The sequence below is a fragment of the Gossypium arboreum genome, chromosome 5, assembly GCF_025698485.1.
Source record: "Gossypium arboreum isolate Shixiya-1 chromosome 5, ASM2569848v2, whole genome shotgun sequence".
NCBI lineage: Eukaryota > Viridiplantae > Streptophyta > Magnoliopsida > Malvales > Malvaceae > Gossypium > Gossypium arboreum.
The window spans coordinates 1,712,693-1,727,997 of NC_069074.1; the positions used below are offsets into that span (position 1 = coordinate 1,712,693).

The 15,305-nt window shown below is 33.9% G+C and overlaps 5 protein-coding genes across 8 annotated transcripts; 2 read left to right on the forward strand and 3 right to left on the reverse strand.

Annotated features, from left to right (window-relative positions):
* Positions 1–3,109: 3,109 nt before the first annotated feature.
* On the reverse strand, positions 3,110–3,634 carry LOC108466000 (protein OXIDATIVE STRESS 3 LIKE 1-like). Its single transcript, XM_017766374.2, has one exon. It carries the CDS (start codon positions 3,632–3,634, stop codon positions 3,173–3,175), a length of 462 nt encoding a protein of 153 aa, XP_017621863.2. The 3' UTR covers positions 3,110–3,172.
* A 907-nt stretch (positions 3,635–4,541) lies between these two features.
* LOC108481260 (auxin-binding protein ABP19a-like) lies at positions 4,542–5,541 on the forward strand. The gene has a single exon (XM_053028827.1). It carries the CDS (start codon positions 4,557–4,559, stop codon positions 5,295–5,297), a length of 741 nt encoding a protein of 246 aa, XP_052884787.1. The 5' UTR covers positions 4,542–4,556; the 3' UTR covers positions 5,298–5,541.
* Positions 5,542–6,449: 908 nt separating this feature from the next.
* On the reverse strand, positions 6,450–8,162 carry LOC108465687 (protein OXIDATIVE STRESS 3 LIKE 2-like). Its single transcript, XM_017766064.2, has 2 exons — positions 7,482–8,162; positions 6,450–7,136 (listed from the first exon to the last, which is right to left on the reverse strand). The coding sequence occupies exons 1-2, from the start codon at positions 7,796–7,798 to the stop codon at positions 6,722–6,724; spliced, it is 732 nt and encodes a 243-aa protein (XP_017621553.1). The 5' UTR covers positions 7,799–8,162; the 3' UTR covers positions 6,450–6,721.
* A 670-nt stretch (positions 8,163–8,832) lies between these two features.
* Positions 8,833–12,109, forward strand: LOC108465688 (pentatricopeptide repeat-containing protein At2g06000-like). 4 transcript variants are annotated; one of them, XM_053028050.1, is made up of 3 exons: positions 8,833–11,080; positions 11,421–11,435; positions 11,518–12,109. In XM_053028050.1, exon 1 carries the CDS (start codon positions 9,210–9,212, stop codon positions 10,959–10,961), a length of 1,752 nt encoding a protein of 583 aa, XP_052884010.1. In that variant the 5' UTR covers positions 8,833–9,209; the 3' UTR covers positions 10,962–11,080; positions 11,421–11,435; positions 11,518–12,109. The 4 variants fall into 4 exon arrangements, with proteins under 4 accessions (XP_052884010.1, XP_052884009.1, XP_017621554.1 ...); XM_053028049.1 differs by having other exon boundaries at positions 11,421–12,109; XM_017766065.2 differs by having other exon boundaries at positions 11,428–12,109.
* LOC108465689 (thiol protease aleurain-like) lies at positions 11,942–15,305 on the reverse strand. Its single transcript, XM_017766070.2, has 8 exons — positions 14,954–15,305; positions 14,697–14,818; positions 14,255–14,370; positions 13,398–13,471; positions 13,034–13,298; positions 12,539–12,670; positions 12,240–12,375; positions 11,942–12,162 (listed from the first exon to the last, which is right to left on the reverse strand). Exons 1-8 carry the CDS (start codon positions 15,127–15,129, stop codon positions 12,125–12,127), a joined length of 1,059 nt encoding a protein of 352 aa, XP_017621559.1. The 5' UTR covers positions 15,130–15,305; the 3' UTR covers positions 11,942–12,124.

Genomic DNA, 15,305 nt, shown 5'->3' on the forward strand with positions numbered 1-15,305 from the left:
AATAAATATTAAAAAAAAATTAGAATCGAAAATGAGGTATCGAGAGTTTGAAAATTTTTAAAACGAGCCATAAATATTTTTATAAATATTTATGGAGTGTTAATAAGTTAGTATTAAAGTTTCGTCAAGAAATTTTAAAGTTTCGATGGTTAATTGAATAAAAGGACTAAATTGTAACAAATGTAAATTTATGAAGATTGATTAAATAGCTTAAATGATAAAAGAAAGAGGGTTTAAAAGGCAAATAGACCCAAGGTCTATTTGGGCTAGACGGCAAGGGGTTTGAAATCAGCAGGAAAATTGATGAATTAAGGGTAAAATTGGAATATTGCAAAATTAACTAAATAAAGCTAGGACTAAATAGGAAATATCCAGATTTCTCTTCATTTCTCTTCAATTCCAGCAGCTAAAAACGCCATAGGAGGGTTCTATAAGCTGGTATTTCATAATTTTTGCACCAAATCAAGAAATTGAGGATAAACGAGGAAAAGAGAAAATTCCGGAATAGTTCAAGAAATCTCTACAACTACTGCAAATTGTTCCAGGTAAGTTCGTACGGTTAAATTATTAAATTTCAATGTTATTTTATGAATGGTGATTAATATTTATGTATGTTAATTGTTGAAAATAATTAAATCATGTACAAAAGTTACAAAATTGAACTGAGTAATTCGGAGGAACGGAACGAAGGAAATGAGTATGATCGTTCGGTGAAAAAGATGAATTGACGGTAAATTACCCAAGTAAACCAAGATTCAACATTTGTTGTGAACTCTCGTGTTTGCTTTCTGTTTAGCTCTTACGAGCTTCCGTTAACTCATATGAGTTTCAGTTAACCCTTTTGGGGTTTCATTCACTCGATGAGCTTGATTAGCCTTCTAAGCTTCCTTTAGCACTTATGTGCTTGATTAGCCTTCTAAGCTTCCGTTTAGCACTTTTGTGCTTCAGTTAGATTTCGGGTATTAGATCACGATGTACTCAAATCCGTAAGTCGTTCCTTAAATTGACAAGTCAGTAAGTCGTAATTGTAACGTGTGGAAAAAGAAATGTAAATAATGTTATCATTATTTTTGAGCTCAATTAAGTAAATTATTTTTAAAATGAGATTATGATTTACAGGATGAAAGTAACTTACTTGAAATGTCCATATGATTTGAATTTTTGAAACTAATATTGGTAAGGTTTATGGTTTAAGTCGACGAACTTACTAAGCTATAGTTAGCTTACCTGTAATGTTTATTTCTCTTTGTAGATTAACGGGAGGGTCAGAGGATCGGATCATCACGCTCAAGTCACACTATCTCGATTTTCCGGTAGATTTTGTTATAAATACTTTAAATGGTTTATATGGCATGTATAAGAGCTGATGTGACTATGTTTTGTATCAACTCATGAATATATTAGTTAAGTTAATATAAGTTGATATATGATATGATTGGAAATTAATTAAGATGTTTAAATACTACTTGAAAGTATGAATGGATATAATGTTAGATAAAATAAGGACTAGTGATATTGTTATAAGACGAATATGATTTGGATGAAGATTGTATTTGTTGAGTTGTTGTTGTGTTGAGTTAGTTGAAAATTTGAAATTGCAGGGAAGGTTAGATGTTTCTAAAGGGGTTATATTGAAATTTTTTTTTAAAAAATAATTATTATTATATTACGAAAAATTTTCGGAGTACTTGAATAAGTCCCTATTCATTTATAATACATGATTTAGGCTTCGAGGGTTCATAAAAGAGACTTAATGATTTAATTTTAATATATTTGTTGTTTATTCATAAAATTGTTTGTAAATTAACCAATATGTTCGGTAACGCCTCGTAACCCTATTCCGGCGACGGTTTGGGATTAGGGGGTGTTACAAAAGAGATCACTTTGGCAGCATTTTGTTTCAACTAACTTATTTAAAATATTAGATATCCTTAATCAAAAGCCAAAATCTGAATTTATTTGTTTTAAAATATTTACTTTAATTTCATCGTCCAATCAAATTAAAAGATAATTATATATATATATTTATATAAATTTCCAAAACAACATGCAATTATTATATATGTATATAATCAAAATATATATATGAATTAAGTTATGCCTATTTACTGTTAACCTTTTTATTATTATAATCCATCAAAAAATAAAAGAAAAGGAAAACCTTAAAATTTTAATGGCATGCATTATTAGTGTGCTCGATATAAAGAATAAAGAATAAAAATAAAAAACAAAATATTATCGTTGGCGAATTCAAATTAAACTTTCATGCTTCTTTATTTATTTATTATAAAAACAAATGCAAGAATGTAGACATAAATTGAATTGCCGACCAATTCTATGAAGTAAGAATTTCAAATTATTTTTATTATTTTTATTTTTAAAATTAAAAAATATACTTTAATATAAGCCTTCAAAGATCAATATATATCCGAAATATAAAACTCATAAAATTTTATGAATCAATCGTTTAAAGAAGAAACTTTAATCAATTCCCAATGATTTAATATGACGAGGCTTAGATGCCACTTGTTAGATTTATAAAATAAATCTGAAATAAAACTTAATAAATTAAGATCTATCATGTTTAATCATAAAAAATAAATCAAGAACAAATCAAAAACAAAACCAAATGCGGAAACCTACCTGAATCCATGAATTTCTTGAAATTTTATCGGATCTTGGGGATTTGATATTTCAAATTAGCACACAAGAAAATTCAGAAAATATCTGCTCTCTCTCTTCTAATGATGGGATATTAGAAAAGATATCTTGTGTATAATTTGGGAATCATAACCCTAATATTTATAACCTTGGCATATTAGTTCTAATCAAATTCTAATTAGCCCATCATTAATCAGAATTTGATTAGAATTCAATAGTAGAGGATCTCCACATATTTGACTCATACTTTATTTAATAATTAAAACCTAATAAAATTTTAACTAAATTAGATCACTTTTAATTTAGGCTAACCTATCATGATAGTAAATAATAACATGTAATTACCCTTATTATATATGTGATATACATATTTTCCAACAGTCCATGGTGTACCTACCCCTTCAAACCACAAGCATTAGATCAAAGCAAAACACGAGTGATCATCTCAATGACTAAAACTACAAGCCTTTTGGCCAGTTCTGTAATTCTAAAAGCGAAACTGTGCTTAATTTCAACGAAGTTTGTTGCCTTCATTACCACTGTGAACAGCCAAACCGGCCATGTTAGGAGTTGTAGTAGCAACAAACTGTAGACCAGACAAGGAATAAGACCGGCAAGGAAGGTTTGGTCGAGCAGTTAATAATGATGATGATGGTTTGATGATGGTAGTTGATTTTTTACATTGTGGATGCAGGGGTGGAAGGCAGTTAGACGGCGATGATGCCATTGATATTTTAGTTCCAATGTTTCCCAAAGGATTATTGGGTTTCTTGTCCAATGAAGAACTGCGAGCTAGTAAGTTCTTGTGTTTCCTAATGTAGGGATCTTCAGGCTTTGCAAAATCTTTAACAGAGGAAACAGCAGATGCGTCGGCTAAACTTGTAAAGGACTTTGATTTGCCACTATAAAACTTGGATATGCCTTTCCTGTAATCAAACAAAACCCGCAAAGAAAAACAGATTAAAGAACCCATAAGAATAGCTATGCAAGATCTTATTAAAAGACACCATTTTCTTGTTCTTCAAGCAATGGTTATTAGAAGTAACTATCAAACCCACATTTCACTACCTTGAACTATAATAATAAAGTCTAAACAATAAACGTAAACTCAAATTCAGTCCAAACTAGGGTGATGAATACTTTTAATCATCAAGTCATAACATGGGTTCACATTTTACTACTTTAATAAGCTTTAAATAAAACATGTCCTTTTATTAAAAGTCAATGAAGAATTGAGTTTAAATCAAAAACCATAAAGAAAAAAACAAGCCAAATTTTTTATTTTTATTTTTAAATGTTAAAAATGGTTTACCTCAAAGGTAAAATCTCTTGTAGAGCATCCATTGTATTAGGAGAAAACAATTAATAAAGTAATAGTTATATTAAATGTTAGAGTGAAGGCATTGGAAAATCAACATTGAAATAAGTAGTTATAATTATTGTCAACTGTTTCCATAAATTAAATTCATTTAGGAGAAAACAATTAATAAAGTAATAGTTATATTAAATGTTAAAGTAAAGATAATGGACAATTAACATTGAAATTAATAGTTATAATTATTGTCAACTGTTTCCTAAATTCAATTAATTAGGAGAAAACAATTAATAAATTATATTATATTAAAATTAGATTTACTTTAGAGAAGTATAAATGCAAAATACAATATAAAAATGTTTAAGTAATTAGAATTAGAATTAAAATACTATATTAAGTTTAAAATAAATTTTAAAATTAATTGATTATTTGTAAAATTAATTATAACTTTTATAATATATGAAAATTACCATTTTATTTTTTCCAATCCGAAAGAGTATTCTTGTTGTTTTCGGAGAAAATTTTCCCCCTAATTCACATTATAGGGAATCAGTCTCATCACCATCACGTGAAAGTATGCATGGACATACCTTTAAGGACCAATTTCAATGGCTCAAAATATCCATGCTTTTCGTTCTATATAAAGGGTGAGCTCAGCTTGCAACATTATTTTCACCCCTCAAAAACCAGTGCCATAAACCTGTTTATCCCAATCTTTTTCATTTTATCTTTCCTATTTTCCTCCACCAACGCAGCCGACTTCTGTGTTGGGGACTTGAATGGCCCTGTAGGCCCTGCAGGCTATTCTTGCAAGAAGACAGTCACCGTAAATGACTTCGTTTACTCCGGCCTCGCTGCCACAGGCAACACTTCGAACCTCATAAAAGCTGCAGTAACACCAGCCTTTTCGGCTCAATTCCCGGGTGTTAACGGACTCGGCATTTCAATAGCTCGTTTGGATTTAGCTGTTGGTGGAGTGATACCTATGCATACACACCCTGGGGCTTCTGAACTCATTCTTGTTATGCATGGCACACTTCTTGCTGGTTTCATGTCCTCAGATAGCAAATCAGTTTACTCCAAAACTCTGAATGAAGGAGACATTATGGTTTTCCCACGAGGTTTATTACATTTCCAAATCAATACAGGCAAAACTCAATCCGTGGCATTTGTATCCTTCAACAGTGCAGACCCAGGTATCCAAATCTTCCACCTTTCCATGTTTGCAAATGACTTGCCTACTGGCGTTATTGCAAAAACCACTTTTCTGGATACTGCTCAGATTAAGAAGCTGAAGGGTGTTCTTGGAGGAACCGGTTAATATTATCTGAATTTGTTGAGAGTCCCTTTTTTTTTTTTTTTGTATGCTTCCATGTTTGCTTCATTGCTTGTGTCTTCTTGTAAGTGGTAGTTTGTTTGAAATTACTAGCAAAAGAGTGAGTCTTTGTTGTGCTTCTTTGTGTTCCTTCTTCAGGTTCTATTGTGAACCAAAAATGTAATAAAAAAAAAAGACCATCCCTTTCTCGATCTGAAAATGTTTAAATAAATGCAATTATGTTGTTTTATCTTTCTCCCTTAAAATGGGAAATAGCCAACTTCATTAATCTCCAAAGATGATGATGAGTAGCTGCAATTGTTTGGTGGGGAATACCGCACTGACAGAATTTCTGGGATGACCATATACCCCTTCCCCATCCATTAAGAAAGAATATTTTATTGGAACCCGGATATAAACTATTTAAGTATATTTAGATAAAATTACGTAGTCTTTTACAAAGTTCAAAGTTGGTCACTACTAAAATCGACTACTATCATGAACCTTATCAAATAGTACTACATTCTATAGTCCAAATTCTTTTGAAATTTATACTGTACTAACATTATGATCAGCAATCACTGAATCAAAGAACAAAGCTGGAGCCACTATCTGGACAATTATTTGTAATAAATGCACACATGATGTTGGTATAAACTAAAAATTTTGGTATGTTTGAGTGAATAGCAAAACTCCCCTTATACTAAACAAGTGAAAAGAGGATTTATGATTAAGGTTAATTGCACCATACATCATATGATTTAGATTTTAAATTAATTAGAAAATCTAAAATATATCAATTAGAGTGTTCCAAAGACCAACATCATACAAATTCTTCTGTTAGCTTTAAGGTAAGTATTAAATGTAAATTCAATTTAACATACTTTTATAAAAATATATATACAATAACAAATACATATGTATTTATATTTGTTTTAAGAGGAAGAAATAGTCTTCTTAAATTTTAATACCATTGTTGCTTTTTAACCCGTTTACAATTTAATTTATATATATTGACATTTAAGAAATAAGTTAGTGACTAAATTGATAAAATATTAATATTTTAAGAACTTAATTAAAATATTTTAAAGTTTAGGAAGTAATATCAAATTTGAGCAATAATTTAGGATTTGAACTCCATTAAAAAGACAAGCCCAATTTTTGCTGCAAGGTAAAAGAAAGTATTTTAGTTAATAGTATTTTACAATAAAGCATTCTCACCATTGTTTCAAAGCAAACAAAGAGACGAGAAGAGGAGTACATCAGTAATTACTTCTAAATGGCATGTCCATGGTATACCTACCACTTCAAACCACAAGCATTAGATCAAAGCAGAACACAAGTGATCATCTCAATGACTAAAACTACAAGCCTTTTGGAAATTATAAATTTCCAGTTCTGTAATTCTAAAAGCGAAATTGTAGTTAATTTCAACGCAGTTTGTTGCCTTTATTACCACTGTGAACAGCCAAACCGGCCATGTTAGGAGTTGTAGCAGCAACAAACTGTAGATCAGACAAGGAATAAGACCGGCAAGGAGGCTTTGGTCGAGCAGTTAATGATGATGATGATGGTTTGATGATGGTAGTTGATTTTTTACACTGTGGATGCAGAGGTGGAAGGCAGTTAGACGGCGATGATGCCATTGATATTTTAGTTCCAATGTTTCCCAAAAGATTGTTGGGTTTCTTGTCCAATGAAGAACTGCGAGCTAATAAGTTCTTGCGTTTCCTATTGTAGGGATCTTCAGGCTTTGCAAAATCTTTAACAGAGGAAACAGCAGCCGCATCGGCTAAACTTGTAAAGGACTTTGATTTGCCATTATAGAACTTGGATATGCCTTTTCTGTAATCAAACAAAACCCGCAAAGAAAAAACAGATTGAAGAACCCATAAGAATAACTATGCAAGATCTTATTAAAAGACACCATTTTCTTGTTCTTCAAGCAATGGTTAGTAGGAGTAACTATTATCAAACCCACATTTCACTACTTTAATACGCTTTAAATGATTCATGACCTTTCATTAAAAGTTAAAGCCACTTTATCCTTTTTGAAGAAATTATCAAACAAAAACCTAGCTATTCCTCTAGATTTACTTGCAAATTTCAACGAAGAATCGAGTTTAAATCAAAACCCATAAAGAAAAAACAAGCCAATTTTTTTTTTTTTGAATGTTAAAAGTGGTTTACCTCAAAGGCAAAATCTCCTGTAGAGCATCCATTGTATCCAAAGGTCCTTTAAGCTGGCTTTGTACTTCAGGTTCCGGTGAGTCATCATCATCCGATGGTGATCCACCGGAATCATCGCTGTTCCTTCCTATCGACGACGAACTGCAAGACCCCGACTCATCATCGTCTCTCTCTTCCTCCGTCGAAAGCAACCGCAACCTATCATCTCTTTTCTCCTCCGGCGAATCATAGACGGAGATACACTGCATCCCGTGGATAAACCCCGAGCGTCTCATTGAACTACTATTTTCATTATTCCTATCATAGACAAGCGACATCGTTTAGGGAGATGAAAAGGGCAGAGAAAAGCAAGGGAACTTAAACCCAGTGGGTATTAATAATAATATCTGGTGAAGTGCACATGGGAGATGGCGATATTTCCGCCATTCTTGATAACACAGAGAGAGAAAATAAAAAATTAAAAACTAAAAGAAGTTACTTTAATTTTCTACAGAAAAAAAAAAGTTAAATAGTTAAGTACTCAAAACCGAATAAAAAAAAAAACGAAATTCTTTTTATCGGAAATTGTTGAGAAAGAAAAAAATGAATAAAAAAGATTATCTGAAATTCTGGATAAAGATACTTTGATTTTGTAAGAATTAAGAAAGAAAGAAAGGAGGCAGGACTATGTTGTAGGCCAGGATACAATGACTCGCGTTTGTTCTAGATTTTTATTGACTTTTACCTGACGTGTACGGTTATGATTCACATTTGATCACATGATGTTGAGATTTGTGTGGATAGTGATGATAACGTATTTTTGTCAGTTGAATGAGTGAGTATTTAATTTTAAGACAACAAAGAAATATATGAAAAAGGGTTTTGCCGTTGATTAGGGAAGACTTTCACGTTTTCTAATAAAATTTTGATATTTATAAATTTAAGAATTAATCATAATAAAACAAAACAGAGAAAATCAGGTGATAATTGAAATTACTGTTTTCTTTTATCCAAATATATTGCAAAAAAACAATTTATTTTGGATTTGTCTTTTCACTCTTTTATACGAAATATATTTGGTGACAGTCTGCAACAAAAGAAAACGTGGCAACCATGCGATCAACGAAAGGGACACGTGCCGGTCATACTTTGGTCTTGATTATTGAGATTTTTTGTGTTTGTGTCATTGACAGTTATCTTCGAATTTCGAGTTTAATTAGAAATTTGAAAAAAAATATTTTAATAGGCCTATAGCCAATAGGCCCAATATCAAAAACTCTTCTTCGGCTTAAGCATTGGCCCAATTGAGCTTCAATGGATCTAAAGCTCTGGACATAAAGCCCAAGACTTTGGAACCCATTGTCTCGTTTCGCTAGGACGGAGCAGTGGGAGCCAGCGACCTCTAACAAAGCTGGGCTACATTTCCCACAAGCGACGCTGAAAACCCTAATTTTGCCGTTCCTTTGCATCTAGCATCGAAATCCCCCCAATATACCTAACAGTTCTAAGATCTTTTTTTTTTCCCCATTTTCTTGTTTTCTTATTTCAGATTGCTTTCGTTTATCCATTTTTTGGTTGTCAATGTCAATCGTTTCAATGCTCAGTGATCATCCGATGGTCTAATTAAGTTATTGAATGCTTGAGATTTATCTGGGGTTTTGGATCTTTTTCTGGTAAGATATTTTATCGTTTAGTTTGAGCTATGGATCGATTTGCTATGGTACCGTATTTGGTTTTCTCGCCATCTCCATGAAGGGTAGGGAGTTCTATCAAGAACCCAACTTTGAATCTGGGATTCCCAGTAGAAATTTTGGTCATTGCCAAGAAGAGAATTTTGAGTATCTAATTAGGCCTAGATATGGTGTGGGGTTACATATGACCCTTTTTTCATTCACAACTCGTGCCTCAAGGGTTCGACCCGCCTCCAAGCTCTTCGTTCCTCAGTATCATATTCAATCTCACGGAGGATCTCACCCGCCAGGCTATAAAGATGTAAAGGTAGTTCAAAAGCACGAGGCTTGGTTTGTTAAGGTTGTTTGCAGTCTATTTCTTTATTCCCAACCTTTGAGTGATCGCTCTCTGGGTTATTTGAGCAAGCATTTGTCACCGTTAATTGAATTACAAGTTGTTAAATGGTTAAACGATCCAGCATTAGGGTTGAAGTTTTTCGAGTTCAGCAGAGTTAATTTTAATATTACTCATTCATTTTGGACTTATACTTTGCTTATGAGATCACTTTGTAATATGGGTCTACATGAGTCGGCTAAATTAGTTTTTGATTATGCGAGGATTGACAGGCATTTGCCTGATGATACTATGGTAGGATTCATAATTTCGTCTTTTGCGAGGGCAGGTGACTTTGGAATGGCAAAGAAGTTGCTTGCTGAGATTCAGTCCGATGAAGTGGGGATCGACATTTTTGCTCTAAACAATTTGTTGAATATGATGATTAAGCAAAATAAACTAGAAGAGGCAGTTAGCTTATACAAAGAGAATCTAGGATTGAACTTTAACCCAGATAATTGGACATTTAATATTCTAATTCTAGGCCTGTGCAAAGCTCGGCAGGTGGACAAGGCTTTTGAGTTTTTTAATGATATGTGGATTTTTGGTTGTTTTCCTGATATTCTTACCTATAACACCATTATAGGTGGGCTATGTAGGGCAAATGAGGTAGATAGAGGTCACGAGTTATTGAATGAAATTCGATTGAGAGATGATTGTTCACCAGATGTTGTGACTTATACATCAGTCATATCCGGTTACTGTAAGTTGGGTAAGATGGGGAAGGCTTCTGCTCTTCTTAATGAGATGATTAATTCAGGAACGGTGCCTAGTGCCGTCACTTTTAATGTTCTGATTGATGGCTTTGGCAAGGTTGGAGATATGCTTTCTGCTAAATCCATGTATGAGAAGATGGCTTCTTTTGGTTGCATTGCTGATGTTGTAACCTTTACTTCCTTGATTGACGGATACTGTCGCAATGGAGATGTGAACCGGAGTTTGCAGCTTTGGAATACAATGAAAGTGAGAAATATATCTCCAAATGTTTATACTTTTTCTATTATTATCAATGCTCTATGCAAGGAAAACAGACTGCATGAGGCTCGTGAACTTTTGAAGGAGTTGACATGTACAAATATTGTTCCGAAACCGTTTATCTTCAACCCTGTGATTGACGGGTTCTGCAAGTCTGGGAATTTGGACGAGGCCAATTTGATTGTAGTGGAAATGAAGGAGAAGAAATGTTATCCTGATAAAGTGACGTATACTATTCTCATTATCGGGCATTGTATGAAAGGAAGAATGCTTGAAGCAATTGGCATTTTCGATAAAATGTTATCAGTTGGTTGTGTACCTGATGATTTCGCCGTGCATTCTTTGGTATCTTGCCTTTTCAAGGCTGGGATGCCTAATGAAGCCTCCCGTGTTTCAACAATATCATCTTTGGATAACAATATTCCTTTGAGGATAAACAGAGTTGTGCCTGTTGCTGCTTAAGAGAAAAGCTCCGCATCATTGAACTCAGTCTGGTCCAGAGATGTTGAAAAGGGCCTACAGCATGCATCAAGTATCCAATTAAGCATATCCAGCTTGAAGCACAAATGACCTTCCATTAAGTAAGTCTCTTTTTTGTTTTCTTTTGTTCATGTCATAAACTTTTTGATCATGCTGTTTAAAAAACGTACTTATAAATAATACAATTGAATGATTTTCTCTTTCTCCCAACCAAGTGACTTGTCTTAGCTAGCAAGTCGATTGATTCAGTTGCCCCAGTGTACCATAAGGTTAAAAATAACATTTATACTCATTATATGAGTTCTAATCCCTTTCTTCAATCATGCTCCAAACTATATAACTAGTAAATGCTATTTTTAATAGATAAAGGAGAAGAGTGATGTCAAGTTGCAGTTATTTTCTTCAACGATTATTCTTAACACAAATTTTCTTTTCTATGAGTTTGCAGGATAACAAGTAAGCATATTTCCTTGTATTCTGCCATTGCCTCTTTACATTATATGAGGGTGTAATAACATCTTAAATCTGAATTTGGTAGGAGACCATCACCAATGAATATTTTTCTTTAGCTTCAAATGCTGGATAATGCTATAGAAAACAGGCATGATGCTAGATGAGTGGCACGTACCACGGAGGTTGGCCCTTTGTCCCTTCACTTCTGTATGTCAAATGAGAAAACAAAGCAATTTCGTGTTTTCAGTAAGGAACATGGAAAAAGGATGGATCAAATTCATGTTTTTTTCCTTATTTATTCTGGACAATTCAATACACTGTTTTTTGGCCCCCCACATTTTAGTGTGTACAGAACTTTAGAAATTTTCAAGAATGAATGAAATGTATTTGTGGACATGCTGATCATCAATAAAGGGATTTCTGTTTACATGGTTCTCTTTTTTGTTTCAGACGGGTCCATGAGTTACATTCTTGTATTCCAAATTTATGCTTTGAATAAAAGACAAACATAACAAGGATATAAATTTATTTTTCAATATTGGCAAATTTATTACACAACAAGCATTTAATGGAAGAAAATTTACAGTATTGTCTTTGTTGTGTACAATACATTTGCTTCTTTTACATGTCTTGGACCTTATTGTAGGCTGTTAAGCCAGCACTTTGAACTGGTTCATGATTTCTCCCTCAGATCAAGCAACAACGGGGTATGATGCACATGTTGCCACACCTGGCAGCGCAATTGGAGTTACGAAGAATAACAAGGAATTAAATGCTAATCAGAGATTCAATGAGGTTGAGACTTACCACACATGTTTTTGCCCATTTCAATCTTGAAGTAGCCCTTGTCACCCCATTCTGCTCCCCATGAGTTTTTAATGAGCCAATACGGGACTCCATTTTCAATTCCATATCCAACTGCAAGAACAGCGTGGTTCACATCCTGCCAAATAACCACCATTGCTAGTAAGAAAACGTCGATCCATCATATATACATATATAAACTGGCCATCATTCAATCCAATTGAAAGGCGCAGTTTAGACCAAAAATACAATTTTTTTCCAACTCCGAGCAAAAAAAAAAAGGTAAAACAGAAGGAACCTACCGAGGAAGTGTTGCCACATTTGTCACTGGAGTAAACCCCGCTTTTGTAAAAATTGAAACTTGGGACAACTTCAAATGCCACGCTAACTGGTCGAACCATGGCAACTGCATGCTTTAATTCATCTTCAGAACCCTGTGTTTGATCGTAAAGATTTGAACATTTCAAATGATGAAATATAATAGTTTAATATATAGGACAGTTACTCCCAAGTCATTTGTTTTGGACTATGGATCTGATTGAATTCCAATTTTCAGCTAAGGTCGCAAGCTAGAACAGTCGATCACAGCTATGTATATGGAACTGAGATTTAGAACACTGAAAAACAACTATAAACACATTTTTTTTAAGTTGCACATTGGACAGGTTTAGAACTAGACATATACCGATACAGATTATCCAATCAAATTCAGCCAAGAACAAGAATTGGTCATCCATTTTTTGCTTCAGGATCATGATCATATTCTTAGCGGAAAACCAGAAGAGTTATGAACTTACCAAGGTAATGTTGACAGAGTCAATGACTTGGACACCAACATTTTCGGATGAGAATATGCATTGACCATCTTTTTCTGTATAAGGGTATGCCTCCTCCGTATCAAGGCCACCGTTGTAATTGATATACTCAAAGGCTTGGGATGGCAAACCACCATTGCACCCAAAGTTGTTAAATGCTCCAGCACAGTCCACAAGCTGCTGCTCCGAAAGAGAGATTCCTTTCCCAAATGCCTGATGGTAAGCAGCTTCAAGAGCTCCAGTAGTACTGCAATATGCAAATGCATAAGGTCAAAACTTACAACTTTACAAGCTAAATCTAGTAGCTCGGTAAAAAAATATCTCTAAATCATCATCAAAAGCTAACCTGAATGCCCAGCAAGATCCACAGGATCCCTGATTTTTGACCGGGCTAACTATGCCCGATTCCCTCCAGTCTTTCTGTCAATATCATATCATATATCAGAAGAGTTACCATTAATCAAGCCCTGCATGATTATGTCATATGGCGACTGTCGCAGATTATATCGGCTCATAGATTTGGGGTTATACCTTGGCACATTCCACACCAATGAAGAGCTGGAAGACTATGTCTCAATAAATTGGCCACAGTTTTCGGCCGAAAAAGGATTGAAATATTTGGTACATGAAAGGCATTAACATTAGTATCTATTCTTATTTTCTAGTGGCTCCCCCTCCTTGAAGAACAATGACATAAAAACCTTTTGGCAACTTACACCATGAACTCTCCCCAAACGTCCTACCCAAACAATCTCGATTATCGCCAATTTCCATTGTTGGTTTTCAATCCCTTCTCAGTTGAAAATTGTGGCAATTCATCGAAACATAATTTCCAAATTCCTCATTGGAATGAAATGTGCCCTGAAATGTCCACGCTTTCCCCAAACTATCTATAACATCCATGCAAAACAGAAAACCCTTCTTTGAAAGCTAATGAAATAACAGGTATATATCTCCATAGTTAAAGCAAAAAAAATCTTAAGTTTACCGCTTAGCTGCTTTAGAGAACAATAATATCAGCCAAGTCTTGGCACACCAAAAGATTCCACCATACTATCTTTTACAACTTGTTGCATGATGAAATCGTACCGATTTCTGGATTATATTAGGTAGATTTATTGTCCAATGAATTATATAGAAAACATTGTTAGAAAACCTTAATCTTCGTATCTAATGGTTTCTTTTTATATTAAGTGAAAGTACCGATTCAGGAAGGACGACATCAGTGAGCTGGTGATTGCCCTTTCTGGTGGCAGAGCAGTTTTGAGCAGCTCCAAGCCTGTGTTTTCGAAACTCATCCCATGTTAAATCAGCAAACTCTGCATCGTTTGAATCAATAAGAAAAAGAAAGATGAGTTAATAATTGAATACAGATTAAGCAAATTTTATTCTAAAATATCACCTGCAAGTGCAATAATCAACATTATTCGCTCACTGTTAAAGACAGGTTGATTTTTCTATTGTGAACCTCTAAGCCTACAGTTGGCCTTTAACCATGGAAATCAACCGAACTAAATTAGATCCTAGTTAAGTCAAAGTTGGTAACTAAATCAGATCAGATACAACTTGATTCATCAGCGGAGCACAGATATACACTGAAAATATCTTCAAAACAAAATTAAAAAAATAAAAAAATTTAACGTACGATTCACAGATAGAGAAAAAGGCAATCCCTTCTTGTTAGTAGATCTGATTAAATCCATATTATCTTTGAAAATCTGAAACCGTAGCTTTATCTCCTCAACATCCTCGTACCTCTTTCCATGCCTTACCAAAAACGATTAAAAAGGGAAAAAGAAAAGAAAATTTGATATCATCCTCCATTTTCTTTCACTTTTTTTTTTTTTTTTTTTCCTGGAGAACAAACGTAAGAATTAAGATAAGTGTAATGTTGGAGTTTACTTGTAAGCAAAACGAGCAAAGGAGATAGCACGACGAGTATGACCGATGACACGAAGAACAGAGGAGTCGAGACCATCGGATACCATCTGAATGGGGTTCGTGTCCTCGAAGATTGATGCTGAGACGAGGCAGCATAGCAGAAAGATGACGGAGGACATTAACGTTAAGCCAGCCATAATTATGTTGCTTTTTCACTGACTGTACGTTTCTTTGTTTTCGGGATCTTTAGGCTAGGCTTGAGCTACTTTTATGGAGAGAAATTTAAAAAGGCAGGGGTAGTAGTTAGGTGAATCGAAATGATTAGGATTAGTCGATCCCAACAGGGGTAAATCCGTAAAGTAAAAGTTTTTTA

Bases quoted from the DNA above. Each gene is read 5' to 3' on its own strand.
- LOC108465689 (XM_017766070.2), bottom strand. From the start codon at position 15,129: ATGGCTGGCTTAACGTTAATGTCCTCCGTCATCTTTCTGCTATGCTGC. The intron at 14,819-14,953 runs GTAAACTCCAAC...GTTTTTGGTAAG, and splicing joins TTTGCTCGTTTTGCTTACAA to GCATGGAAAGAGGTACGAGG. The intron at 13,472-14,254 runs GTACTTTCACTT...TGATATTGACAG, and splicing joins ATGTCGTCCTTCCTGAATCG to AAAGACTGGAGGGAATCGGG.
- LOC108481260 (XM_053028827.1), top strand. From the start codon at position 4,557: ATGGACATACCTTTAAGGACCAATTTCAATGGCTCAAAATATCCATGC.
- LOC108466000 (XM_017766374.2), bottom strand. From the start codon at position 3,634: ATGGGTTCTTTAATCTGTTTTTCTTTGCGGGTTTTGTTTGATTACAGG.
- LOC108465687 (XM_017766064.2), bottom strand. From the start codon at position 7,798: ATGTCGCTTGTCTATGATAGGAATAATGAAAATAGTAGTTCAATGAGA. The intron at 7,137-7,481 runs GTAAACCACTTT...GTTTGATTACAG, and splicing joins CAGGAGATTTTGCCTTTGAG to AAAAGGCATATCCAAGTTCT.
- LOC108465688 (XM_053028049.1), top strand. From the start codon at position 9,210: ATGAAGGGTAGGGAGTTCTATCAAGAACCCAACTTTGAATCTGGGATT.